The 26,374-nt window shown below is 56.6% G+C and overlaps 4 protein-coding genes across 4 annotated transcripts; 3 read left to right on the top strand and 1 right to left on the bottom strand.

Annotated features, from left to right (window-relative positions):
* Positions 1 to 516: 516 nt before the first annotated feature.
* AVPR1B (arginine vasopressin receptor 1B) lies at positions 517 to 2,477 on the top strand. Its single transcript, XM_032710353.1, has 2 exons — positions 517 to 1,471; positions 2,170 to 2,477. Exons 1-2 carry the CDS (start codon positions 517 to 519, stop codon positions 2,475 to 2,477), a joined length of 1,263 nt encoding a protein of 420 aa, XP_032566244.1.
* A 2,592-nt stretch (positions 2,478 to 5,069) lies between these two features.
* Positions 5,070 to 9,423, bottom strand: RHEX (regulator of hemoglobinization and erythroid cell expansion). The gene is made up of 6 exons (XM_032710352.1): positions 9,352 to 9,423; positions 7,505 to 7,539; positions 6,995 to 7,083; positions 6,246 to 6,389; positions 5,865 to 5,926; positions 5,070 to 5,276 (listed from the first exon to the last, which is right to left on the bottom strand). Exons 1-6 carry the CDS (start codon positions 9,421 to 9,423, stop codon positions 5,070 to 5,072), a joined length of 609 nt encoding a protein of 202 aa, XP_032566243.1.
* Positions 9,424 to 12,968: 3,545 nt separating this feature from the next.
* CTSE (cathepsin E) lies at positions 12,969 to 17,036 on the top strand. The gene is made up of 9 exons (XM_032710611.1): positions 12,969 to 13,027; positions 13,612 to 13,768; positions 14,373 to 14,490; positions 15,277 to 15,395; positions 15,488 to 15,687; positions 15,942 to 16,064; positions 16,155 to 16,296; positions 16,379 to 16,477; positions 16,676 to 17,036. Exons 1-9 carry the CDS (start codon positions 12,969 to 12,971, stop codon positions 16,838 to 16,840), a joined length of 1,182 nt encoding a protein of 393 aa, XP_032566502.1. The 3' UTR covers positions 16,841 to 17,036.
* A 3,340-nt stretch (positions 17,037 to 20,376) lies between these two features.
* On the top strand, positions 20,377 to 24,160 carry RAB7B (RAB7B, member RAS oncogene family). Its single transcript, XM_032710664.1, has 6 exons — positions 20,377 to 20,489; positions 21,538 to 21,599; positions 21,727 to 21,853; positions 22,135 to 22,350; positions 22,858 to 22,983; positions 23,432 to 24,160. The coding sequence occupies exons 1-6, from the start codon at positions 20,478 to 20,480 to the stop codon at positions 23,510 to 23,512; spliced, it is 624 nt and encodes a 207-aa protein (XP_032566555.1). The 5' UTR covers positions 20,377 to 20,477; the 3' UTR covers positions 23,513 to 24,160.
* The last annotated feature ends 2,214 nt before the right edge of the window (positions 24,161 to 26,374 follow it).

The following is a 26,374-nucleotide window of genomic DNA, read 5'->3' as shown; positions in this document are numbered from 1 at the left end:
GGGAAATGCTCGCCCGCCTGCCGTTCTTGGAATGAAAGGGCCGAAGGGACGCAGCATCTGTAGCGTTTGCTGTTGCTTTTGCTACAGGGAGAAGCAGTGCAGAGAACTTCCCTTTCCACTTCGATTCAACAGCGCAGGGGGGATGCACGAGACGAGCAGTGAAAGGAGAAACAGGGGTTTGGGAACGGTTAGGGAAGAGGAAAGAAACATCAAGCACTAAGCAGGGGCTCTTGCACCTCTCTGCTCCACGGGAATATTTTTCCAGAGCAGCACAGGCAGAGAGGGAATTGCAGGTGCTCGACGCAGGGTTAGTGTGGTGCTGACAGGTGACAAGGTGTCCCGGTGTTGGGGACAGCTGGAGGAGGCACATCCAGCCCTCAGGCAGGGACACGGGAGCTGGTGCTCAGGGGAAGCACCAACTTTGATTTCTCAGCCCTGGGGGGACAGGGAAGGGGTTAAGGGGCATCGGAGAGGAGCATTGGAGCTGCCCGAGCTCCTGCACAGCTTCCCGAAGGGATGGAGCCAGGCTGGGGGGGGAACAGCACTCCCCACACCCGGCCTGGGCTCGGCCAGGGGCTGCTGGGCCTGGCAGGGGACCCCAACCTGACGCTGCTGCACACCCGGGACGAGGAGCTGGCCAAGGCAGAGGTCGGGGTGCTGGGCACCATCCTGGCCATCGCCACCGTGGGCAACGCGGGGGTGCTGCTGGCCATGTACCGCCTGCGGAGGAAGATGAGCCGCATGCACCTCTTCATCCTGCACCTGGGGCTCACCGACCTGGCCGTGGCGCTCTTCCAGGTGCTGCCGCAGCTCGCCTGGAAGGCGACCTACCGCTTCCTGGGGCCGGACCCCCTCTGCAGGGCCGTCAAGTACCTGCAGGTGCTGAGCATGTTCGCCTCCACCTACATGCTCATCGCGATGACCCTGGACCGCTACCTGGCCGTGTGCCACCCGCTGCACACCCTGCAGCAGCCCACCCGCCAGGCCCACGCCATGGTCGGGGCCACGTGGCTGCTCAGCTGCCTGCTCAGCCTGCCCCAGGTGTTCATCTTCTCCCTGCGGGAGGTTCGCCCGGGCTCGGGGGTGCTGGACTGCTGGGCAGACTTCAGGTACCCGTGGGGAGCCCGCGCCTACATCACCTGGACCACGCTGTGCATCTTCATCCTGCCCGTTGGCGTCCTCACCGTCTGCTACGGCCTCATCTGCCACGAGATCTGCAAGAACCTCAAGGGCAAGACCCAGAGCGGTGCCCCCGGCCCGGGGGGGTCCGCGGGGGCTGCCCCTCCTGCCCCCTGCCCCCCGGAGAAGGGCGGGCAGCCCTCGAGGGTGAGCAGCGTGAGGACCATCTCCCGCGCCAAGATCCGCACGGTGAAGATGACCTTCGTCATCGTGGCGGCCTACGTGGCCTGCTGGGCGCCCTTCTTCAGCATGCAGATGTGGTCAGTGTGGGATGAGGATGCTCCTGATGATGGTGAGTGGTGGTGGGCACGGGGGGGAGCTGCACAGGGTGTGGGCAGAGCCTTGGGAACATGCAGTGGACCTGCTGAGTTTGTTAAAAACTCAAAACAAGAGCTGTCTGTTATTCTGTCGTTTTTTAAAAAAATCACAGGTTTCCTCCCCAGAGTCAAATCACTCCTTTCATCAGAAAAGCCACTGGAAAATAATGCTTTCTGGCCATCATCCACAGGGACGGGCAAAGATGTGGGAACACCCGTGCCATGTCCCTTCCCTCATGTAGGAATTCACAGAGGTGTCATAAGTGTGTTTCTGATTTCATGGGTTGATTTTTTTCCCCCCTGGAAATTTTCAGTAGCTCTCCTAGCCTGTCCATGGGTAGAAGGAACTTTATCCAAGGTCAAAACTCCTCTGGGAGATGCTTTGGCCAGCACACAGGCTGCAGGAAGATCCAAAAGCTGCTGGGTCTCACCTCCCAGAAGACTCCCTGAGGATGTGCTCTGGAACATCCCCACTGCAGAACATCACCCACCTGAACCCTCTGCCAAGGGTAGAGCCTGGCTCTGCCTGCACACTGCAAACCCTCCTACCCAAAGGAATGCCAGTGAGGTGGGATGGGAACGGGACAAAGGACAAAGAGAGAGCCCAGGTCCTGCCCACTGCGACCCCGCCCAACCCTTGTGGAGGTTTCACCTCTCCCTCTTGCCTCCCCAGAGTCCACCAACGTGGCTTTCAGCCTCACCATGCTGCTGGCCAGCCTCAGCAGCTGCTGCAACCCCTGGATCTACATGTTCTTCAGCGGGCACCTTCTCCAGGACGCCGCGCGATGCCTGCGCTGCCGGGGCGGCCCCCGGGCGGGGCTGCGCAGACCCGCCTCCACCGGGAGCCTCTGCAGCAGGAAAACCACCATCCTGAGCCACAGCCACCACGCCGGCCCTGCCAGCCTCCCCCTGCACGGGGGCAGTGCCAGGGAGCTGTACCCACCCTGCGAGGAGGGGGTGACAGAGTCGGGCACGCTCTGAGATCCCGCGGTTACTGATGCCCGGGCACGTCCCTCCTCTGCCACACCAGATGTGACACCACGAGCTGTGTGTCACGGCGGCTCTCCCCCCAGCTGGTAGCCTTCATTTTGCATAAATCTGAATGTTTAACCCAGAAAGCACCACTGTCCATCTTGTCCTTGCTGCTGCACACCCTGTGAGCATCGAGGGGGGACAGACAGAGCCCCTCCAGCCACTGTCTGACCACAGCACCCACCCCCCCGGGGCTTTAGGGAGCCTCTGGCTGCTCTCCTCCAGGAAAAGGATGCTGCATCCTCCGGGAAGAGGATGCTGCACCAGCAAAATCTTCCTGGAGGGACTGGAGCTTTTTGTGTTTCACAGATGCCAGCAAAGCAGCCTGAGCACAGCAGGAGGCAACGTGGCTCCATCTGCTCGAGAGCTCCCCGTGAGTTCTCATCTCCCATCCTCAGGGCTTTGCTGGCCGAGCAGACAAGCAGGACACAGCTCTGCCCCACCCTGGGGCACAGCACACTCACCCCTCTGGGCTGCAGAGCGTGTTCCTCTGCTCACGGGCACGTCTGGAGCTGCCCCCTGCCCACCTCCCCGGGGCCAGGGAGGGGCTGGAGCAAAGCCACGGGGCAGACACGTCCTCTCCTGCAGTTCTCAGCTGTCCTGCATCACACTGTGCCCGTCTGAGAGCCAAAAATGCAGCACTGACACCCCCACGGAGCTGCTCGGAGCAGCCCTGGCCCTGCTCCAGCTCAGATCCTGCTTCCCTCCTATCCCTGGCACTTCCCATCAGATTTACTCACAGCCCCCCAACCCCCGTGTGGGGCTGCTCTGGCTGTTCAACATCTGCTGCATCCCAGTGCAGAGCTGCTCTCAAATTGCTGCTGCTTTTGTCTTATTTAGCAGGGATCAGGGTGCCAAAACCACCCAGGGCTCAGACACGGCCTCAGGGAACTGGGAGCACAGAGGAGGGGTGGTCTGGAGCAAGCCATGGTCTTGCAGTCCCAGCCTGGCCCCTGCTCTTCTCCCTGTTCATTGAAGGTATCCCAGAGGCTGTTTTGTGTAAGAATAAAGCATGGATGAGGCAGGAAAGAGCATCCATTTGCTCTGGGAGCCGAGCTCAAAAGCTGCTGATGGTGATGTACAAATGTCCCAGCAAAGGTACCAAATCCCCTGCAAGCAATGTGTGTTATTTCTTCTGTTATCCCAGGCTAAATCTGTAAAAATAAGACATTAAGAGTAAAATATTTTGAAATCTTAAATTATTTTCCCTTTTTAATCACCAGGCATTTGAATCAGATTTCCCAGAAACTCCCACTGGCTGGTTTTGGCCTCACCTCCAGTTCCACATCCACACCTCTCCTGGCCTCTAGTGATGTTTCCCAGAGATGGGTTTGGGGTTTTGAACATTTTCCTTCATGTGCCCTTCAAGTTGGTCTGATCTGCACAGCAAGGTTATAAAACCAGGAGTGCCTGACCCCCCCTCCCATGATCAATACCCAATCAATTGTCTCACAACCTTTCATTAAAGCACTTTGCTGCCGAGTTGATTTGAAATGCACTTGGGGCAGCTCCATCCCTGAGGAAAGGGGGCTGTGCTGGGAGGCAGCAGCTCCATCCCCCTCACAAAGAGCTCCCAGGTCCACACTCCCCCTTCCCAACGCTTTGGAATTTTATTTCCTTAGTAATCCTTAGTAACAAAATGCAGAGTGAGGAGCAAGGACATCACCCAGGTGGGGAGAGGCCGACCCAGGCACTCAGGGCATCAGGTGCAGGGACAAAGCAGGGAAAGCAAAAGGTGGGAGACAGGGAACAGCTTTCCTCCCCACCAGACACAGAGGGATTTGACTTGCCTACACTCACGTGGAGAGCTGCATCCCTCAAAACCCAGAAAGACCAGAACCCCCTGGGATATAAATCCCCTGGGAGCCCTTTGGATACTTCCCAGCTGGGTTGATGACTGTGGCTTTCAGCTGGGGGAGGAAGCTCCCCAGGTGAGCCTCCCTCCTGTCCTGGTCCTGGCAGCCCCCTGGATGTGTGGCCAAGGGTTAAGATGCCCACGTTGCCACCCCAAGCCCCATGGCAGCTCTGAGAGCGACAGGGACTTGGAAATATTTTGAGCATCAAAGCAAAGGGAGTGCAGGGAAGGGCAATGGATTAGGGCTTGTCAGGCAGCAAGGGCAACACAGGTGGAGAAACTGCATTTAACAAGATTTTATGAGGGTGATCAGCAAAACAAGCATCATTCAGAGGAGCTGTCAGCCAGTCTGGGTGGGTATTTTGAAGATCACTGCATTTCCACCCTTAACTACATCCCAGTTCGAGGGGCTGGGGGAGGGGGATGTTTCATTTGCTTTCACAAAATGACAAAAAGGGCCATCACACAAAACTGGGGAGCACATTTCAGCCTGGGTGGGAGCAACTCTTCCATGCACCACCCCACGCTCCGGGAACAGCGATGCCTTTAAGTAAAATGCCAAGTAAACTGCATTCCTTGTGTGGCAAGGAATAAGAGCTGCAGGCATCAGCCTGTGCCAGGCACTGCCCGAGGGAAGGGGCAGCCCTGGTGGTGCAGCTGTGCATTGACCAGCAGCATCCAGGGTGTCACAGCTTCACCTCAGTGTACTCCACAGGCTGGGATGCCACGGGGCTGGAGCAGGGCCAGAGATGTGCTTTCTTCTTCTCGGGGTCCACGTTGACATAGTCAGTCCCAGTCTTCGTGTTCTCATAGTCCTGGGCAGGGCCTGGCCCATGGCCTTTCCCTGGGAAGACCAGGGGTGTGTAGTTGATGTTTCCTCCTGAGCCTTGGCCCTGCAGAAGCAGCACAAACCCCAGGTCTGGCACCAGCACCCACCTGGGGGGCCTTTGCCCTGAACCCACTCAAAGGTGGTCACCCCTTCATAGAATCATGGGATGGTTTGGGTTTGAAGGGACCTTAAAGCTCATCTCATTCCACCCCCCTGCCATGGGCAGGGACACCTTCCACCAGCCCAGGTGGCTCCAAGTTTATCCAACCTGGCCTTGGACGCTTCCAGGGATGGGGCAGCCACAGCTTCTCTGGGCAACCTGTGCCAGGGCCTCCCCACCCTCACAGGGAAGATTTTTTCCTAATATTCCTAATTTCCCTAACATGTCTAGTTGTGCCCAAGGATCTCCCTGGCCCCTGGGGATGCTTCCTTCTAAATGGGGAACACTGCATGTGACAGAGGACAGAGGACAGCCACCACCCCAGCACCCCTGATGGAATCTCAATATGATTTGATGCATTTCCCCCCCCCCACCACCCCTGGTGCTGCTCTGGGGGTCTCGAGCCAGGCAGGAGCCACATGGACACAGTGCTGGCACCTCCACTGCTGGGCTGGGGCCGTTCTGGCAGAGGCTCTGTGCCCAGGGCTGTACCTGTGGGCAGGAGGGGCTGTCAGATGAGTCCTCCGAGGTGTCTGAGGAGGTGTCGCTGCTCCCTGAAACACAGGAGGCATCACCATCAGCAGCCCTTCCCAGGGGGTTACAGGAGTGAAAACTGAAAATCTGAAAACCATCAGTGTGAGCCCTCCCCACCCCACCCCTGGCCTGTAGGGAACCAGTCAGGGAAAGCCTGGGGAGACAGGAGGCAGTTGGGCTGGTGAGTGGCTCTTGTGCCAGCCCTTTGCTGGCCACTTGCTCCCGTGGCCACCCCGGGGTCTTCCCAGCTTGGAAGGGAAGGCACATCACACAAATGCCAAGCCTAAAGTTCCCATCCCAGCACCAGGACAAAGCTCTGCTGCTGCAGGACCCCCTTACCTGCATAGGCTGGTGCTGGTTGTTGTGCCTTGGCCCCTCCTGCTGATGGGGTGGGATCCGGGGTGGGCTGTGCCACAGGGGCTGGATCCGGGGTGGGCTGTGCCACAGGGCTGCTGGACCCCTGCATCCCATGGGAATGCTGGGCTGGGACCAAGAGGAGAGTGAGCACCTTGCCCTGGCTGTGCCCAGTGCACCCCACACCCCACATGGACCCCCACCCTCTGCAGGAGCCCCAGCACTGCCCCACAGCAAACCCCAAGAATTATTGCTGTGTGCTGGAGTGGGCACAGCTCCATCAGCTCGGTTCTGGAGATGATTCAGTCGTGCCCTGCTCTGCAGGGAGAGGCTGCAGTGTTAAATCACAGCATCAGGGCCTCTCCTTGCAAGTTTGGAATGAGTTTGACCCCGGTGGCCAGGCAGGGCTGGGTGATGTACAAATGTGAGCAGCAGTTTTGAGTGAAAGACTTCCCTGCCGGAAAGTGGAGTTTCACCAGAAATAATGTGCTGTCAATGGATTCTGGTGGGGTTTTCCCACCACTTCACTAACAAGAGCAATGAAAGAAAATGGTTTTGAAACAACACAGGGTTGTACAACCCTCGCTGACGCTGCCCACATCACTTACAGCTCTCCCACAGCCTGGACCCCAGCACAGCACAGTGATGCTGGTGCTCCATCCCTGCCCTGAGCCTTTCCCATTCCACACTGGGGCCCAAAAAAATGAAAAAAACCCAACAGGACAGTAAATTACCTATTTTCCTGCTGAGCATGAGGTAAAGTGACAGCAAGAGGAAAGCATACAGGAGCAAGGTGACAGCTGAGATGATGACAAATATCCACCTGAACAAGAGAAAAATCTTTTGTCCAGCTGAAATCGCAAAATTCTTTTAAATCTCTCGGGTACTGTTTGGCTGCTGCTGGTTCGAGACAAAAGGGTTGCTGGTAGTTTTTTGGATTTGCTTTATACCTTTAAGGCAATGAGCCCCAAAATCTGGGGCTTGGTTTACAAGAATGACTGGTGCTCCTTGCACTTTATTTTTGGGTGCCTGTCCTCAGAAGGGTTCTTGAAACTCTCATTACCAGTGGCAGGTATTATAGAATTATAGAATGTTTTGGGTTGGAAGGGACCTTTGAAGCTCATCCAGTCCAACCCCCTGTTGAGAAGGGACATCTTCAACTAGACCAGATGGCTCAGAGCCCCCCAGCCTGGCCTTGGATGTTTGCAGGGCTCCTCTCCCAGGGTGTTGTACTCACCACTCACAAGAGATCATTCTCCTGGTGAGGCGTCTCCGAGGTCTTGGGGGGACACAGAGAGGCAGCAAGACCTGGTGGCAACCAACCAAAATGGTCCCACTGAGCTTCATGCTGCTCCTCACAAGCTGAAAATCAGGCTCAGCACTTGAGAGAGGTGGTTGGACATTGCAGATGTAAAATAAAAGGCCCCCAGCCCTCCCTCTGCTTGAGTCCTTCTCATTCACACCCTCACACGGCCACAGGCTCTCCCTGCCCTTATCACTGAGCTTAATGGCTTTATAAACTGTCACCTCAGTCCTATCTGCTACTTGACAGGAGCTCCTGAGCTCCACTGAGGCCCTGAGAGAAACAAGAATTGAAATTTATTCTTCTTGCTTTAATCCTCTCTCGTGGTTCTTTCTTTCTTTTTTCTCTTAATCCACAAAAAAAAAAAAAAAAAAAAAAAAAAAAAAAAAAAAAACATAGGAGAAAGTAACCAAAAGAAGGCTGTGGGTTTATGTGAGGCTCTTGCATCAGTCAAGGTCCAGACAGAAATATTAGAAGCCCTTCAACACCTCTCTGTCTGAGACACCTCGGATTTAATTCTAGGTGAGCACTTGAATCCTGGTGAATTTGAGAGGGTTTAAGGCAGAAAATCAGAAGACACAAATGCCTGAGCTGGGCCTCTAGGCTTGGGGTTTTGGCCATAACACTCCAGAGATTTATAATAAAGGATGGCAATCGAGGTGTTCATTTTGTGAGCTTTCACTTGCATAAAATCACTTCAAATTTTCACTCGGTGCCTATAAACTCTCCTTTATAAATGGCTGGCAGGGAGAGATTTCAGCTGAAGCTTTGATACAGTGATTAAAGAAGCCATGATGATATGGCTGATGGACTGATAGATTGATAGTTACAGCAAAGGCATTATCCATCCTATGGATCAGATTCTATAATTTCCTCTACGACACGTTTCTCAGTGTAATTCATCAAAAGCTTTTCTGATAACCACCACTCTCCTGTGAAGTCCCACTTACCCAAACAGTCTGGCAACAGCCAGGCTAGAAGCCCATTCCTTGCTGGAATCTTCCCCCTCCCTTATTGAACTGCTCTGTCCCCAAATATCCTTCTCAGGGGGCTGCCATTCTGAAAAGGCTCATTTCCTGAGGGGCAGGAGATGCTGCTGCGGCAGATAACGATCTGAAAAGTGAGCTGCTCAAAAGGAAATTGCAAAATAAGACCCAAATCCAGCTCTCAGTGGCAGGCAGGCTCTTTGCTGAGCTGGGTACGGCGAGATGGAAGCGCCGATACGCGAACGCGTTATCGAAATCTCTGTTTGGAGAGAGCAGCCAGCCAGAGCCCGGCAGCACATGTTCTTTTTTGGGTCTATCAGGTAATTTCTGTGGGCCTCCCACCCTCCAGCCCCTCAGGACATGAACCCTTTTCAAGCTGTGTTGGAATCAAGGCCTACAAAGAGCTGCTCGTCGGCCGCTTGCCGAGAGGTCAATGCAAGATCTCTACGCTCCATCTAAAAGGTAAGAAAACCCACCAGAACACCTCAAATTGTTTTAATCCCATCAGAGTCAGGCCTTGCTGGCCCAGTTTAAGGCCAAAGCTCAGCCTGGTGGTGGCACATGCCTGCAGGCACCCTTGGACGTGGACACCCAACCCAGCTCTCCTCCTGCTGTTCCGAGCGTCGCACCCCCCGCCCGGCGGAGCGCGAGACCCAGCGGTGATTTACCTGGGGCAGCGGAGCTCTCCACACCTCCTTCCTGCAGGACTGGGGCGGCTGGAGCCTGGGAGGCAGCAGGATCTAAGGATGTTTCAGCAGCATTTTCGGTGCAGCCGGAGGGGCCGGCGGCTCAGAGCACTCGCCAGCTCGGTGCCGGATGCGGTCACGCTCTGCCCCCCTGGCGATGGCAGGAACGAGCCCACATGAGATTCCATGACGCCTCCCCCCTGTCAACTGCCTCATTTAAATATATTTGGGGGTTTCTCTGCTGTCCTGCAACCACTTTGCTCCAGGGTTTGGGACCCTGCGCTGCTTGACCGGGTTCTGCGTCTTGCTCCGTCTTCCAACAGCTTCGTGCTAAAACGCAGCTGAGCTTCCTTGGAGCAGAGCAGTCCTGAGGGCAGGGAGCCAGCTGCAGTCCCCAGCAACTCAGCTGCCACCCAAAAAGTGCTCTGGGTGCTTCCAGGCAAACAGCTTCCGTAGGGATAAAATATTTTACCTCACAGGGGATGTGGTCCCAGCACCTCGCACGGCTCCGGGTCTGCTGAGGGTGGATGGGCCTCCACCTGCCCGTGCTCTGGGAAGTTTTCTGGCTCAGGAATAACTTGCAGCATCACTTAATAATGATGGGGTGCAAGCAGCAGCCTGGCAGACCCCTCTTGATGGTTCCCACCAGATTTAGGGAGGGCTGGGCCACTGCTCCATGGGAACTGATGATGTTGCAGCTCTCACAGTGAGCCAGAGTTTAGGTGCTGGGAATTCCCTGCAGCAGCCTGGCCTCTCTTGTGCTTTTTCCCTGGAAGGAGACAGGTCAGGAACCCTTTCTGCAAAGTCCCTAATCATGGGGATGGCACTTGCTGGCATTTCACCATCTCCATCACCCCCACAGCAATCCTCTCCCAGGGAGAAAACATCCCAAAGAGAAGAACAGATCCCAAGAAGAACTACCTACCCCAGGAGCTGCACCACAAATCGGGGTCCCCTGCCACATCCCAACCATGGGTCAGTCATTTCCCACATTCCCCCTCATCCCCTGGGACTGCAGGATCATCAGCTCCCTCACCAGGAGATGTTAGTCCTGCTCTACCCACGGCTGCTGTGCCACAGGTAAATATTTAACTGAAACTTGCTTGTTTGTTGGGGTTTTTTAATGTGTTTGCTATTGCAGCATTTCTCTCTTTCAAGTGCTCGGTGATGGATAAACAGATTAACAGGTGGGAGAAGTGTTTGATAAACGGAGGAAAAAAAAAAAGGCTTTTTTAGAACACGCTGCTTGAGCACGATTTGAATCAGCCAGAGCTCGCAGTGGAAGTGGCTACACTAAAGGAAATGCATAAAAGGGAACACAGATAACATATTTTTAGCCTCAAAGCAGGTTTCTCACATGAGGAAAGCTCCATACATAGAGCTGGCAAGAGGTGCATTTTCCACCCAAGGTGCAAAACGTATTTCTGAGGCACCTGAGGGCAGGTTTGTGCAGCTGAGAGGGTGAGACACACCTTGGGACAGCCCCTGCCTGGCAGCAGTGAAGGGCTGCACAAATATCACTTACTAGACTTGGGATGCTCCAGGAGCTTGAGGCACCTTTAATCACATTTCTTTGGGGTGTAAGAGCTTTTTCTGCTGTTTTATTAACAAGATGGATTCAAAGTGTCATAAATAATGCTAAATAGTGTCATAAATAATGCTGTGTTTGGCTCTGTCACTCTGGGCTGTGTCCCAGGAGCAGGCAGGGATGGGCAGCACAGGCAGGGACAGGCAGGGACAGGCTGATCCTGAAGAGTTGAGGGGCACCATGGGTTGAAAACAGGACATCTCTTCCCCCTGCAAACCCAGTGTATTCCACATATTGAGGTACAGCTGAAAGTACACATGAACCAAAGCCTTTTTGTCCCAGTTTTCTGGGCAAATGTGGCCGAGTTGCTCCCAAAAGACAGAAAAAACCCACCCATTTTGCTCCACTTGAAATAAAAATGTTGATGCACCTTTGAGAATTTAGCTCTTAAAATTCCTTCTAAAATAGCTAAAAAGTAGAAATAATTTTGCTTCACTTCAAAAATTTCTAAATGAAAGGTCTGGCCCTCTTTATGACTTTCATCTTCGCATTTTCATGCTGAATCCGCTGTTAGGAGTTTGCAGATTATGATGATCCAATTGGGGAATCTTTTGAACAAAATAAACCATTTCACTGCAAGTGTTTGGCGTGTCTGTGCTACAGCTCACCCTCACGTTTATCTCTGAAGCCCAGTGACCCTTCAGGCTGGGTTTTCTGACAGGATTTTCGGGTTATAAACCATGTCTGGAACAATCCACTTGCTGCTTTCAGCTGATCTGGCACTTGGCTGCAGCTGCTTTTGTTTTAGGAAGTTTCTTTTTAATCCATGAATGTATGATTAGGACAAGAGGGGAAATACATTAAATATATAAAGTACATTAAACTGCATCTTAAAAGGGAAACACATAATCACTTGGTGTAAAGCTACTCAGTAAAAAAAACACTGCAGCCACCAGTCTGGGCACAGGGAAATGCAGGGAATTTTCATTTGACTGGGAAAAATATGTCAGCATCTGCCATCAGCATCCACTCTGCCTTGCCCTGCATCTCCCTGCTTATACCAAAAAATTTGATAAGATTTTTTTAAGCTTAATCTCCCTGCAAAGCTGTGGAGAGGAGGAGCCTTGGAGCATCTCCCAGGGGCAGAGACACAATTCCCCCCAAACAGGAGACACAGCTTGGCTCTCTCACAGCCCCATTGGTACCTGGGCCTCACAGGTGAGGACTTTAATTTCCTGGGGGAGGGCTTTAACTGGATAAAACAGACTAACTGGGATAAACAAAAGATTGATTAGCACAGTTCTAAGGGGAGAAACCCCATTAAAGAGTAAAACACCTGAGTAAAACACCCCCTTTTTGTGGCCCCCACCATTAGTGCCACAAACAGGGAAAACAAGGACAGCACAGCATCATCCCTGGCCTGAGAGATGGTGGCATCAAGAAAACCCTTTCCTCCCCGCATTCACTCCCCCCACTCGCCTCCCCTCGTATCTGAAGGCTTTATTTGTTCATCAGCATTTTCTGTTTGCACTCAGAGACTTTAATGAGACGCCAGTCCTGGGTTAAACAAAACTCACAGGGGACGAGCCCATTAGTGGCTGCAAAGCAACAGGGAACTGTCTCCCATGAAAAGCCATTTCTTCCTGGCACCCACTGCTGTTTAAAAGGGAAAGCTGGAGATTCCAGAGCAGTCCATCACCGCTAATTAGTGTTTTCTTTTTAGTTTGGTGGCTGCCCTGATGCTACAAACACATCCTTTTCCTGCACTCCCTGCAGCTGCCGGGGTTTGGGGCACCCCATGGCCACGGGCAGGTCCCTGGGGTGGGGCTGTGGGGCAAAGGAAAGGGGAAACGCTCCCCCAGAGCATTTTGGGGGGACTTCCACTGGCTGTGTGATCGCCAGCGGGCAGGGACTGGTGATGGGATGAGCGCCCCGTTCTGCTCCCACTTCCCTAAGACCTTCTCTGCCCCAAAAGCAGCGGGCACGGCTCCCTGCAGGTCCCCCCCATGCCTCCCTCACCCACAAAAGCAAACCTGACCCCGCAGTGCCCGTTCTGCCTCGCCTGGGATTCATGGCCAGTGATTCATGCCCGGTGCCCGAGCGCGGTGTTGACTCTGGCAGGGGCGTTATCGCGGGCGCCGGGTGGCCCTGGGGGTATAAGAACAACCTGCAGAGAGCCCAGCGAGGCCACCGAGAGCCGCCAGCATGAAGCACCTCCTCCTCCTCGCCATGCTCTGCCTCTCCCTGGCCAGCGGCCTGAAAAGGTAAGGGGGTCCCTGAGCTGCACCCCAGTTCCCCAGGCTCTCGGAGGGGCTTTGCTCTTTGGGTGCTGCCAGAGCCGTGATGAGCGGGCAGAGCTGAGCTGCCCGGGCACAGACACCTTGTGCTGGCACCACACCGTGGTTTCTGGTTTCTCACATCGCTCCGTGGGCTCCATCCCTCTGGGCAGACCCCGACAGCAGCAGTGGGATGAGGTGGGGTGTGTAAACAGGGTCTGTGAGAGCAGACAGGGCAGAAAACACTGGCATGAATTCCCCTTGGCCCTGCTCACCTCCCCCAGCCTGAAGGCCCTTTCCATCAGTCACACTGAGCTCCTGCCTGTCCCGTCACTGCCAGGACGTGCATCCTCTCCTGCCAGCTCTGCCCTTGATTTGCTGCCTCCTAAAGCAGATCCAGTCCCCCCGTTTCGCTGTGCCTCGGCCAGAAGGATCTGCAGTGGGGGATATGGGGAAGCACACTCTGTACCTGCATCCTGGCTGTGCTGGGACCCTCAGGGTGGGCATGGGGGCTGCAGGACTCCAGCAGCACCCACGGCCTCGTGTGAGTGACCAGGACCCTTCTCCCCCAGGGTGCCCCTGGCCCGGCGCCGCTCCCTGCGGAAGCTGCTGCGGGAGCGTGGGCAGCTCTCCCACTTCTGGAAAGCCCACGGGCTGGACATGGTGCAGGACAGCGAGGACTGCGCTGCCTTCTCAGAAGCCAACGAGCCCCTCATCAACTACCTGGATGTAAGCAGGGCACAGGAGTTTGCCTGAGCAGTCCCCAGTGCTTCCCAGAAATCCCACGCCTGCAGCAGTGCCCGGCGTGCCAGGACTCGCTGCCTGCCCGTGCCTGCCTGGCCCTTTGTTCCCGGGAATGTGGCTTTGAGGACAAGGCAGAGCATTCATGGCACGCACTGCCAGCCCTCTCCCTCCCTGCTGCATTGCCCCCCACCCACAAGGAGACAGATTTCCTCCAAAACTAACTTGTTACACACTCATCAGAGCAACTCCCACCACAGAGGACCCAGAGGTGGAGGGGCTTCCCCAGGCTCATCCCATTCCCCAGCAGTGCCCCCACAGCCCCTTCCACTGTCTGCATCCCAGTGATGAGGGTCTCCTCAGGGCCCAGCCTTCCCAGGAAGAGGATGGAGCCTGCACCCACCATCCTGCCTTTTGTCCTCAGCTTCCCTTGTTGTCCCTTAAATATTTGTCTCCTTTATTTCACCTGGCACGACATGACTGTGATAGAACCCCATCCACGCCCTGTGGACACCCCACCACAGGCTCCCCTTCGCCAGAGTTTCTTGATGTGCTGCCAACTCATGGTGGTCCCTGCTCCACTCTTTGCTAGATGGAGTATTTTGGGCAGATCTCCATCGGAACTCCCCCCCAGAACTTCACCGTGGTGTTCGACACGGGCTCCTCCAACCTCTGGGTACCGTCTGTCTACTGCGTCAGCAAAGCCTGTGGTGAGTACAGCTGGACCAGTGAGGCCACGGGGTCACCAGCACACCCAGCTGAGCCCTTTGGGGGCCCTCCCCACCCAGCTGAGCCCTGCAAGGCACACACAGATAACAGAAACCCGGGGGGCAGGCGGGGGAGCCCCAGTGGGTGTGTCTGCCCGGGAGTGGGTGGTGATCACCCCACCAGGACCCAGGTGACAATGGCCATGTTCTTTAGGCCGTTCTTGTGGGAGCCTTTAAACAAACAGGCAGAGATGGTAGCACAGAATAGGGCTTGTCAGCAAGGGGCAGGGTGGCAGGAGCAGGAGGGCACAGCTCTGGGCTGGCTGCCCGTGGGCTCGGTGGGTGACAAGCACTGGGCTTGTTCGGGCTGTCAGCGATGAGCCAGTCCTGCTGCCGTGGGACATGGAGCATCTCTGAGCAGCCCCAGGGCTGCCCCAGAGCCCAGGGGGAATTGGGGAATATCACTGGATACCGCAGTGCCCGTGGAGCTGCTCCTGGCTGCAAACCAGGAATAGCAGTGCTCGTCTTCGGGACTCATAAAAACACCACATGAGCTAATCCCACTCCTCTACCAACCCTGGTGCCTTTCAGTCAGATTGAAATGGGATAAGTTTTATCCCTCCTCAAAACTCCAGCACAACCCTTGGCAGTGTGCCCGTGACCAGGAGTTTCGGTGACACCACCCTCCATCATCATTTGTCTCCACTGGCCGTGCTGGGGGCTCCTGGCAGCCGTGGCCCTGCAAAAAAAAATCACATTTCTGCTGACAGATCCCATCTCCTTCCCCAGCTGGACACGCCAAGTTCCATCCAACACAGTCCAGCACCTACCAGGTGATCGGGACCCCCTTCTCCATCCAGTACGGGACCGGCAGCCTGACGGGGCTCATCGGATCCGACCAAGTAGCCGTGAGTCACCTTTGGCTTCTCCTGCTCTGGGCAACGTGCCTGGGACTCGCCCATGGACTCGGCAGCCCCGTGGAACCCCCTCTTCCCTGCAGGTCGAGGGTCTCACCGTGAGCAACCAGCAGTTTGCAGAGAGCATCAGTGAGCCGGGAAAAACCTTCCTGGACGCCGAGTTCGACGGGATCCTGGGCCTGGCTTACCCCTCGCTGGCCGTGGACGGCGTCACTCCTGTCTTTGACAACATGATGGCACAAAATCTGGTGGAGCTGCCCCTGTTCTCTGTCTACATGAGCACGTACGGACACAGCCTTGCTCTGGGATGCTGCTTAGAGCCTGTCATTGCTTGAGGGAGCAGGAGGGCCTGCTGAAATAGAGATGTTTTACTGAGCCGGTGAAGGGGGTTCGGTGCCAGGCTGAGCATCACAGACCTTTGGCCTTACAGGGATAGCATTTGTGGGGAGCAGGCAGGTGTAAATCCACCCATTTAAAATGTTATTTGCAAAGTCCACGGGGAAAAAAACGCCTCATGGCTTTTCCTCCTCCCTCCAGGAACCCCGAATCCCCCCTGGGAGGAGAGCTGCTTTTTGGGGGTTTTGACACGTCCCGCTTCACGGGGACCCTGAACTGGGTGCCAGTGACCCAGCAAGGGTACTGGCAGATCCAGCTGGACAAGTGAGTGGTGCTGGACAGGGAGGGAAGGCTGGGCTGGGGGGGGAGGAGCAGGACAAATCCCTCCTGGTCCTTCTCTCTCACCTCTTCCAGCATCCAGGTGGGTGGGACAGTGACCTTCTGCGCCGACGGCTGCCAGGCCATCGTGGACACCGGCACGTCGCTCATCGCAGGTCCCACCAAGGAGGTCAAACAACTGCAAAACTACATCGGTGCTGTGCCTGTGGATGGAGAGGTGAGAGGCAGGGTAGGGAGAGGAGGGGGCAAAGCCCTGGGAGCCCCACCCTGCCTGGAGTGACCTCCCTGCTGTGTTTCAGTACGCCGTGGAGTGCAGCAACCTCAACGCGATGCCCGACGTGACCTTCACCATCAACGGGCTCCCCTACACGCTCAGCGCCCAGGCTTACACCCTCATGGTATGGCTGTGGCACCACCACCCCCCATTCCCAGCAGCTCCAGTGACAAAGGTGGCCCAGAGCCACGCCGGGAGCTGAGCCCTGTGTCCCAGCGGGTGACAAGCCCCACTGCTCCGTGCTTTGTCACCGTTCCTGCAGTGATTCTGTGGGCACGAGGCTCTCGGGCTCATTGCCAGCTTTGCCCTTCTCCTCTCCCAGGAGGAAGGTGATGGTGTGACCTTCTGCCTCAGCGGCTTCATGGGCAATGACATCCCCCCTCCGACAGGACCCCTCTGGATTCTGGGAGACGTTTTTATCCGACAGTTCTACTCCGTCTTTGACCGTGGGAATAACAGGGTGGGGTTGGCCCCTGCTGTCCCTTAGGGTTGGGACATCCTGTGGGGTAGGAGGGGAACAGAGCCACCAGGATGCTGCCCTCGGGCAGGCCAGGGGATGTCACTGCTGCATCGGTGTCTCCAGGGGGGTGAAGACACCTGAAGAGCCCAGCAGAAGGTCAGTCCACACCAGGATACAACTTCACAGTGAACATAAAAACATCTCGAGCAGCTCCGTGATCTGCTCTGTAAATTCTGTATTTTTTAAACATGAGCCAATAAAAGCTTTAATAAACCAAAACTGTTTGTGTCATCAGGAGCCCAGCAGTGACCCTGTGGGTCTCAACTGCTTTGCACTGGGGTGTAAAATCCTCCTCCCCCAGATCCTGCCCTCCTCCCTCGGTGACCCATGGCACTGCCAGGGCTGTATGTTCAGTGTGGCTGGAGCTGCCCTGCTCTGGAGGGAGCCTTGGCAATGCAGGATCCAAAAGGTCAGCCTCGTAGTCCTCAGCTGGGATTTCCACAGGGGCAGAAAGAAGAGGATGCTCTGCCCAGGTAGAGGTGGCTGTGGGCATCCCTGGGCATCCCGTGGGCCTGAGGCCACCACTGTGGGCAAGGGCAGGGACTGAGGGAGCCCTGGGAATGCACACCTCAGTCAACTGAGCTGCTGCTGGTAAACAAGAAAGGAACAAGGAGACTGGAAAGACCCTGGGGCTCTTCCTGTGTCATAAAACTCCCAGAAAAACCGGTGATTCCCAGTGAATTTTCCTTTGATTCCCTGGAGGAACTTACAGAGACAACGTGGCTGGTGGGTGCTCAGCAAAAGAAAGGGCAAAGCATCTGCTGAGATCTGGGCTGGGCTGTGGGGTCCAAGGAGTTGCTGCAGCACATGTGACTCACTGAGGGTGCAAGGGATGTGTGAGGAGGCAGGAGCAGCTGTGGCTCATGCATGAGACACCCCAGGCACACACAGAGGGCAGCGAGAAAGGGAACAGTGAAAAAGGGTTATTTTTATCCAGGCCTTTGCTCTGTTTGCTGACGCTGAAACAAGGCCCTGCAGCGCTGACTCCAGGGTGACAGGGTGTCCATGTGCCAGGCCAGGCTTCGTGGCTGCTCCATCATTCCCAGGGTTGGGTCTGAGAGCACTGGAATACTCGGAACTGGTTGTAAACTTGGCAGCCCAGCCTTGTGGTTTGCAATAAAAGAAGATATCTGCCTTACTCAGAAACACTGATTGTGCCACTGACCAAGTGTGGGTTCACTAACGTTTCCTGTGTTGACTTCACCTCAGCTCTGCTGCAGTCAAAGATAAGGTGCTGGGGCAGCTGGACAAAGGTCTCCTCTCCCTCTTCCACCTTAACTCTTAGCAGGCCAAGGTGCTGCTGGGCACCAGCCCATCACCACAGCCACAAGCAGGGGGGGAGCATGCAGCCCCCCAGCCTGATGAGGGACCACCCAGAGTCCCCAAACAGCAGCTGGCACTGAGACATGGCCCAGCCTGGACTTCACCAGGACTGCTCTGGTGCCCTGTGCCCTTGGGATGCCAGAGCATTCTTGACAGGTTCTGAGGGGGATGTTGCTCCAGAAAATACTAAGCATCCCAATAAGGAGCAACCCACCTCCTGCTGTCCCCCAGGGAGGCTGAACAGCATAAGGAACAGTTTCATCACTCGGATGCCTTTTGCTTTCTTCCCTTTCCCTCACTCTCCCAGCCCCGTAAGTGTCACCACAGAGCACAACCCGTGCCCTCACTGTCCACCCCAGCCTTTCCTCTGCCTCTGGCAGCCCCCAGCCTGTGTTTCGTGGTCTCCCAGCTGCGAGACCTTCCTCATAGTCACAGGGCACCAACCCCAGCCTTTTCCTCTGAATTGCTGACGTGGTGGAGCAATCAGGACAGCACTGAAGCTGTGGTTGCTGGAGCTGCTGATCCACGTCTTGCCCATCACCTCCTCCACACCACTGCCTCCATCCAGGGTGAATCTCACCCCAGGAGAGCAGAAGCTTTGGGAAAATCCTGTTTCTTGCGAAATCAAACAAAAGCCAGAACTGGCTCTGAGCCTGGGCTGGGCACCCTGATGGGCACAGCCCTCCTGCCCAAAAGCAGAAGTGGCTGAAGGCACTATCTGTGGCAATGCAACCACAAACCCCATCTCCACTGGTGCAGAGGGGCATCGATCATCTGACTGGGTGAGCAACCCCCATCCCACCAGGACATGAGAGAGGAATGAGGGCAGAAGTTGCTGAGGGGGAGGCTGAACAGTAAAGCCTCACTGCAAGGACAAAGGTGAAGCAGCACGATGAAAATAGGCTGAAAACAGGGATTAGGAGAGACCTGCTGCAGGGAAACATCAGCCTTTTACCCACCACCAGTGAGAACTGGCTCAGGTGCTTCTGCCTCATCCCAGCTCCTCCCAGTGCCTGCCCTCTGGGGGGAAAACCAGATTTTTCTGGCCAGACAGGTCCCAAAATTACACCTGGGGAGGAGGAGGAGGGTTTGTCCTGCTGAATGCAGCAATACTCCCTGAGATCCCATAAGGGATCTCTATATTGGAAAAAAAAAAACTTACAAAAATGAGGGCAGCCAGTGGCAAAACAAAAGCTGGTGATCTTGGAGAGACCCCGTGCCTGGGTCCCTCTCAGGCCACCAGCAACCACCGGTTCAGGGTGAGGGAGCCAGGAGGGTTCACAAGATGGGGGGACACCTCACTTCCACTGCAAACCCCAAATTCTACAGAATGTTTGGCAAAGGCTCAGGACCTGCCCTTGCACGTTGGGAAGCACAGCTCTGCCTTTGCAGCCAGAGCCAAGCAGGTTTTCCCACTCCAAAAAACCGTGGGCACCATCCTGGTGCTCAGAGAAACAACCAGAGGCTTCCTCTGTTGCTCCATGGTGGCAGCTGAGATCCTAAAATCCCACTTGCCAGTGGAACACTTCCTCCTCCAGGAGATGCCACCAGGTCTGGTTACTGGGCTCTCATCCTGGCACGGTCCCATCCTTTTGGGATGCTTGGATATCTGGCTGGCTGTGGATGCAGGGTGGGAGCCCCTATGGAATGGGAGTTGCAGGGATACAGCACGAGGTGGAAACGCTCCTGCTTCCCACCCTGCCCCTCTCCTGCCTGCAAAACGAGATGAAGATACAGAGAGCTCCCAGGCCCCTCAAATGGATCCCACCCCCCCTCACCTGCCACGGTCCCCCCCCTGTCCCCAGCTCCCAAATCCGCTTATCCCACCCCGCACTATCAGAGCCGCCCGAGCAAAGTCCGGGACGGCTCCCGGGATGCTGCCGAGAGCTGTTCCCAGCCCTCGATAACCCCCTCGGCAGGAACGCAGATAAGGGGTCCCGCGGAGGTGGGTGACAGGTACCGAGGGGATTCTGAGCAAGAGGAGAGGCCAAAAGTCAATCCCAAACTCCAGCGGACGAGGAGAACCTTGTTCTCCTTCCCCTGCCGGAGGCCGAGCCGGGGGGGCTCGGCAGAGCCCCGGAGCCGAGGGCAACTCCGCTGCCATCCCAGAGCTCGCCTGCGGCTCCTCCGCCAGCCCCGGCAGGATCTCGGCCCCTTTCTGCTGATGTCACGGAGCGGGGCCCCGCAGACGCCTCCTTTCCTGGATCCTCCTCTCTCGCCTCTTCCCTCCCTGGGCCGCCGGCTGGAGCGGAGCCCAGAGCCTCGGCTGCCCGGCCGACGGATGCCCCGGCAGGTGAGTGCTCTGCCCTCCGGTCCCTCCGGCCCCCGGGATGCAGCTGAGACCCCCCCACCCGGAGCAGGAAAAAAAAGTTTGGAAAACTCCATTTTGAGTTTAAAACCATCCGGCCTCTGAGGAAGCTGGCAAAAGGACTGAGAAGAGAATGCGTGCTGAGACATGAGGCTCTGCCTGTGCCCAGGATGCTGCCCACGGCCGGGCTGGGGTGGCAGAGGGGTGCAGGGGGGCCTGGACCCCACAGCTGAGACCCGCCCTGGCAGGGGGGGTGTTCCAAGGGGGAATGGCGAAGGGCTGGCCAACGCATCGGGGAAAAATGCAGGGAAGAGGCTGCCAGCGTTTCCATCCGTGCCTTGGCCGGCGCGGGGCCGGGCGGTGCCTTGAGGATGGGGCTGCTGGGAGTGCCGGAGGATGCTCATCCCGCCTGGGGAGGGGGTTTGCTGGAGGTGCTCAGGGCTCCTGGCCAGGCACAGAGCATGTGAGGACACCAGGACATGCTGGGATGCAGCCTGAGGGGAGCCTTTCAGGGTGCTCCTGGGCTGGGATGCTCCCCGGGCTGTGCTTGGGTCACCCGAGGAATTCCACCAGGCTGGGGTCTTCTTTAATCAATGTAATTTTCTGCAGGATCCCCATTGTGCACAAGGTGTGTGTGCCAGGTTTAGGGGGAGGGACTGTGCTGGAGAAGGAGTGGGAGAGGCAGGGAAGTTGCTCCCAGCAGCTTTGAATGGAGATGAACTGGCGTGTCTGGACGTGCAGCGGCACCTCGGGAGCCCGTCACAGGCAGTGACGTGGGCTCATCATGGGAGTTTCTGTCCCCACCATGGCTGGGACACAAGTGCAGTGGGGTGGTGGCACAGCACAGACATGGCATGGACACAGTGCTGGAATGGCATGGACACGGTGCTGACACAGTGCAGACATGGTGATGTCTGTGGTCCCAGGATGGATGGGGAGCATGGAGAGGCCACAGGGAGCAGTGGCTGCTCCCACAGCCTCACCAGGAGCCAGTCCCATCCCCACAGCCGGGTGACTCCATCTTGTCCCACAGGGCCCGTCCATGGATGCCAGCAAGAAGGTGGATCTGAAGATAATCATCATCGGAGCTCTGGGGTAAGGAGCAGTGCTGGTGAGGGAGGGAAGCCCCCCATGTGGGCTGGGTTATACAGCCCCTGCCCCTGCTGTGACTGACCCCCTGAGCAGTGCAAGGCCTCACCAGTGTCCCTTTGCCCCCTGCCAGCGTGGGCAAAACCTCCCTCCTGCACCAGTACGTGCACAAGACGTTTTACGAGGATTATCGCACCACGCTGGGCGCCAGCATCCTCACCAAGGTCCTGGCAGTGGACAACACCCCCCTGAAGCTGCAGGTGAGCAGGGCTGGTACTGCCTGGGGTGCCCACCCTGATCCCACGGGCATGTGTGTCCCACCACATCCCACTGTCCCCAAATGCCTCCCGGTGTCACGCGGTGCGGGGACGGATTTGCAGAGCTTGATTCGCAGCATCCACGAACTGCGGCGGAATCCCACGGGAGTTTTGGGAGCTCAGCACTCTCTGAAGCTGGTCCTCTGAGCTTAACAGAGCACAGAGCTGCAAACACCCACCCTGCTCTTGTTGTGTGTCTGTACCTGTGCCCTTCTCTGCCCTAGATCTGGGACACGGGGGGACAGGAGCGATTCCGGTCCATGGTGTCGACCTTTTACAAGGGCTCGGACGGCTGCATGCTGGCCTTTGATGTGACAGACAGGGAGTCCTTTGAGGCCCTGGACAACTGGAGAGATGACTTCCTGGAGAAGGTCATTCCAAGGGAGCAGGATTTCCCCATGGTCGTGCTGGGGAACAAAATAGACCTCTGTGATCGGCAGGTGAGGGTGGAGGGGAGAGAGAGAGGGATGAATGGCCCAGGGAAGGGGTGGAATCACCATCCCTGGAGGGATTTAAAAGTTGTGTGGATGTGGCACATGGGGACACGGTTTAGTGGTGGGCTTGGCAGTGTTGGGTTCATGGATGGACTCAATGATCTTATAGTCTTTTCCAAACTAAATGATTCCATGATTGGAATGCCTTAGTGTCCTAAAGGCTTATGAGCGCTGATCCTCCACCTGCAGAACCTGCCTTCTGCTTTTGCTCCCGTGAAAACCAGGGCTCCAGGCAAGGAGCTGCCACCTCCCCCTTGCCTCTTGCAGGGGATAAGCAGAGTCCCTCCACTGCCCTTTGACAGGCACTGAAGGGAACAGGAATTACAATATCAGGCAGCTGCCTGCAGTGCCAGCACCCTGCCCTCACCTGCATGGGTGTGGAGGGTCCCCTGTTCCAGCTCTCCAGCAGCCACAGGCATCCCTGTGAGGTGGCTCCATCCTCCCTTCCCACAGGTACCCAAGGAAACTGCCTCAGCCTGGTGCAAGGAGAAGGACATCCCTTATTTTGAAGTCAGTGCCAAGAACAACATCAACGTGGCAGAGGCTTTCGAGACCCTCGCGAAGCAGGCGCTAACGACGGTGAGCATCGCTCCTGCTCCAAGCCTGTGCTCGAGGCAGGAATTCGGGTGGGGAGCTGGACTCAGCCGGGGCTGGTCTGACAGACCCCCCCAGCCCACCCTCTGGTGTGGGACAGCTCCTGCTGTAACGAGTAGGAGAGCCCTGGGAATGAGTGTTTGATTTCTTAAAATAGATCCTAAACCGGTTAGAAAGGAGTAAGAATTGTTTCCCTTTGCCCGTGGTGACAGGAACGGGGTGTGTGGCACCCACAGCGCGCCAGCACTGTCCTCTAGCGGCCATCTAACGGGGACATTCGTGTCCTCACGCCCTGCACAAGGTGGCTTTTCACTGGAATTTGCCTTTAAGCCCAAATCAGGACTGAACCTCGGCACTCCACAGTCTGTCAGGCTGCTCAGGCTGGCTCTGAGCTGAGTCCACTCATCCTTTCTCTTCTCCGTTTTTTTTCCAGTACAAAGGGATTTTTGAGAGTTATTTAACTGACTCCATCAAACTCACTCCCTATGACAAGCCCAAGAAGAGCTGCTGCTGACCCCGGGCACTGCCCACACTGGACCCCACGATGCCCAGGGCTGGAGCCCCTCCCGGGAGTCTGTGCCCCCTGCCCATCCCAGGGACTGTCCAAGCCAGGGCACAGCAGGACCAGCCCTGGACACACTGGGACCAGCTCACTGTGCACCCCAGGACTTGCTGCTTCCCATGGCTCTCCTGAACCAGCAAATCCCAAATTGCTGCTGTGTCACGGTGGCCTTGTCCCCCTGGATCCGCTGCCATCTGGCACCCGAGCAGGCAATGCCCCTGTGGTGATGGTGCCAGTGGTGACAGTGCCAGTGCTCCTGTGGTGATGGTGCCAGTGCTCCTGATGCCTTTCCAGGGACCATGACCTTGGCCCCAGGGCTGTCCCTTCCCAGTGCATGGGCTGGTGGCCCCACAGCTCTCAGGGTGATCACAAGGGGGACATGTGGGGCTGGTGGCCTTGACACAGGGCTGAGAGCAGCTGGTTCCCCTCCTGGGATCAGCCACAGTGGAGGCAACTGTTCCGTGCCTCAGTTTCCCCTCCATCAAACACCTTCCACTCCCACCCCACCCAGGGAGGATCCTCAGAAAAGCACTTTGTCAGGGATTCTTTTTATGTATATATATATATAAAAAAAGGAAATTAAATATTTCATTTTTATTTACATTTACGTGTCGCAAAATTCTCCAGTGGTCACGCAGCAGGAGGTCGGGGTGGGGGCTACAGACTCCAGTGCTCCAGACTTTCCTCCCTGAGCCTGTGCCAGCTTCTCATGGCCAGGGGATGCATTTCGGGGATGGATTTTTTTTTTTTTCCCCATCGCAAATTTAGGGTCAGGGGAGAGAAGAGGTATCTAAAGCACCGTGCAAAGAGGGTGTGTAGTGGTGGCATGAGGCCTGGCAGGGGTGGCTGTCGGCAGAGGGAGCCTGCTGGGAGCAGAGCCAGGTGCCTACTTCCCTTCCTGCATCCATCCCACTCTGGATCAGGCACCTTGGAGAAGTTTTGTCGAGCCACAGGCTGGGGCTGGCCAGGGATGTGGCCACAGACAACCCGTGCCACCTGTCCCACAGCCTTGGGAGCCACATCCCTGGGGCTGCAGCATCCCAGTTGCTGGGCTGGATGGACTCAGGTGGATCCCAAGCTGGGCACTCAGCCTGGTAGGTCTGAGTGCCCTCCACCACCAGCCCCATCCATGCTGTCCACAGTGATGCCACAGACCTTCCCAGAGGCACAGGGGCTCTGTCCTGGCATCTCCTGGACCTTCCCATGAGCAGCAGCCCCACTGTGGCTGTTCCTCACCGGTTGGGGACAGCACCCATGGGTGGCAGTGGCAGGGCACGGGGCTGGCAGTGTGTGCAGGGAGGGTGGAACCCGAGGGAGGGCTTGGCACGGGGGTTGTGGGGGGCTGCAGAGCTGGAATCAGACTGCCCCTCTCCGGCACGTAGAGACCTTCCCACCCTCCTCCTTGCGCAACACTCAGCCTGTTTATTTGGGCACCAGGCCGGGGAGAGGATTTGTCCCTTAATATTGGGAGGAGAGGGGCATTAACTACTTCACTCCTGAGCTCTGCTGGCCCTTTTCCCACCCTGTGCCTGCCCAGAGCCCCCCTCAGGCCCTGCACCACACGCCCCATCCTGGCACAGCTCCGGGCTGAGCATCTGCCTTGGCCAGGGCAGTTTGGACACGGCGTTCGTGTCAAGGGCGATGTTGTTTCTAATCACACCCTTTCCCCAGAAGCTCTCAGTGCTGGCAAACAAAAACCTGACCTGTTTTACCCCAGCAAGCAGCAGTTTGGACACCCAGAGCTGAGCAGACTCACTCAGTGGAGCGGGTGCTCCCCCGGCCGGGGCTGAGCAGCCGCTGGCACAAGCCCAGGGCTGCTGTGAGTGCTGGAGCCCAGGAGTGGCAGGAGCTGGAGCCACGTGGGAGCTGCAGGCTTGGCTCGGGGTCCAGCTGCAGACTGGGCTGCCCTGGAGAGGGATGACCAGGAGCATCCAGTGGAGCTGGGGATAGACCTTCAGCTCCAGGCACAGCTCGCTCCAGGGCCCTTGTTCAGGCTCTGAGGTGCTGGGCTTGAATTGGGCGGTGCCCCAGCACTTTGTGCATGCACAGAACATCATTCCAGACACAGGAATTAAGACTGAAGGATATGACAACCTTGGGAGCTGGCAGGATCTCCAATGGCATCACCACCCTGCAGAGATCCTGTCTAACACACCTTGCAGGGGTCCAGCACCGTGATGGAGCTGACCAGAGCCATCCAGCTCCTCTCCTCCCTCCATCCCTCCTGGGTAGGAGCACTGGCATGGTCCTGCCAGCCAGGCAGCCCTGGGACAGCCAGGAAGGCCAGGAGACCGAGCAGGGTGGCACAGTGCCAGGCAGGATGCTGGCAGGAGCAGCCAGAGGTGCTAAGCTGGTAACACTATCCCGCGGCCGAAACTTGATAAAGGACAGGGGGAGGTTTGTAACACGTGGGATTAACAAGGTCAGCTCGAGATTTTCTCAGGGTGAAAATCAAAGGGAAAAATATTTACCTTGTGTGACTCAGTGAGTTCCTGTGCAGCCAGCAGTGCCCGCTCAGCCCTCAGGAGAGCCTGGCCGAGGAACCAAACCTGAGCCTGAGCCCTCCTGCTCTCCTGCCCCACGCTGCCCTATTTAATAACCAGAGACTTCCCAGCTTGGCCAGCACAGCCAGGCTGCATTGATGCCTTTACAGGTTTTCATTCACTCACCCAAACTACAGAAATCAGCTGAAGAATCCCAGCCTGAGGATGCTGAGCACAGAGTGGACACCATCCCAACCCTACTGGCACATGTGGAAGAGCTGCTCTCAATATTTGCAAAATTAGCACCCAACACTCACCCCAAACACCTCAC

Source organism: Chiroxiphia lanceolata, chromosome 25 (assembly GCF_009829145.1).
Source record: "Chiroxiphia lanceolata isolate bChiLan1 chromosome 25, bChiLan1.pri, whole genome shotgun sequence".
NCBI lineage: Eukaryota > Metazoa > Chordata > Aves > Passeriformes > Pipridae > Chiroxiphia > Chiroxiphia lanceolata.
Note: the sequence above shows the minus strand (reverse complement) of the source record. Positions and strands in the feature narration are given on the sequence as shown.

What these genes read in the sequence shown, in the direction of transcription:
- RAB7B (XM_032710664.1), top strand. An exon ending in ACACCCCCCTGAAGCTGCAG is followed by an intron (nt 21,854 to 22,134) that starts GTGAGCAGGGCT and finishes TCTCTGCCCTAG; the next exon opens with ATCTGGGACACGGGGGGACA. An exon ending in TAGACCTCTGTGATCGGCAG is followed by an intron (nt 22,351 to 22,857) that starts GTGAGGGTGGAG and finishes CCCTTCCCACAG; the next exon opens with GTACCCAAGGAAACTGCCTC.
- AVPR1B (XM_032710353.1), top strand. Translation starts at nt 517, where the DNA reads ATGGAGCCAGGCTGGGGGGGGAACAGCACTCCCCACACCCGGCCTGGG. An exon ending in TGAGGATGCTCCTGATGATG is followed by an intron (nt 1,472 to 2,169) that starts GTGAGTGGTGGT and finishes TTGCCTCCCCAG; the next exon opens with AGTCCACCAACGTGGCTTTC.
- RHEX (XM_032710352.1), bottom strand. Translation starts at nt 9,423, where the DNA reads ATGGAATCTCATGTGGGCTCGTTCCTGCCATCGCCAGGGGGGCAGAGC. An exon ending in CATGCTCAGCAGGAAAATAG is followed by an intron (nt 6,390 to 6,994) that starts GTAATTTACTGT and finishes TCTTGGTCCCAG; the next exon opens with CCCAGCATTCCCATGGGATG. An exon ending in ACCAGCACCAGCCTATGCAG is followed by an intron (nt 5,927 to 6,245) that starts GTAAGGGGGTCC and finishes CCTGTGTTTCAG; the next exon opens with GGAGCAGCGACACCTCCTCA.
- CTSE (XM_032710611.1), top strand. Translation starts at nt 12,969, where the DNA reads ATGAAGCACCTCCTCCTCCTCGCCATGCTCTGCCTCTCCCTGGCCAGC. An exon ending in CTGCGTCAGCAAAGCCTGTG is followed by an intron (nt 14,491 to 15,276) that starts GTGAGTACAGCT and finishes CTCCTTCCCCAG; the next exon opens with CTGGACACGCCAAGTTCCAT. An exon ending in TGGCAGATCCAGCTGGACAA is followed by an intron (nt 16,065 to 16,154) that starts GTGAGTGGTGCT and finishes CACCTCTTCCAG; the next exon opens with CATCCAGGTGGGTGGGACAG.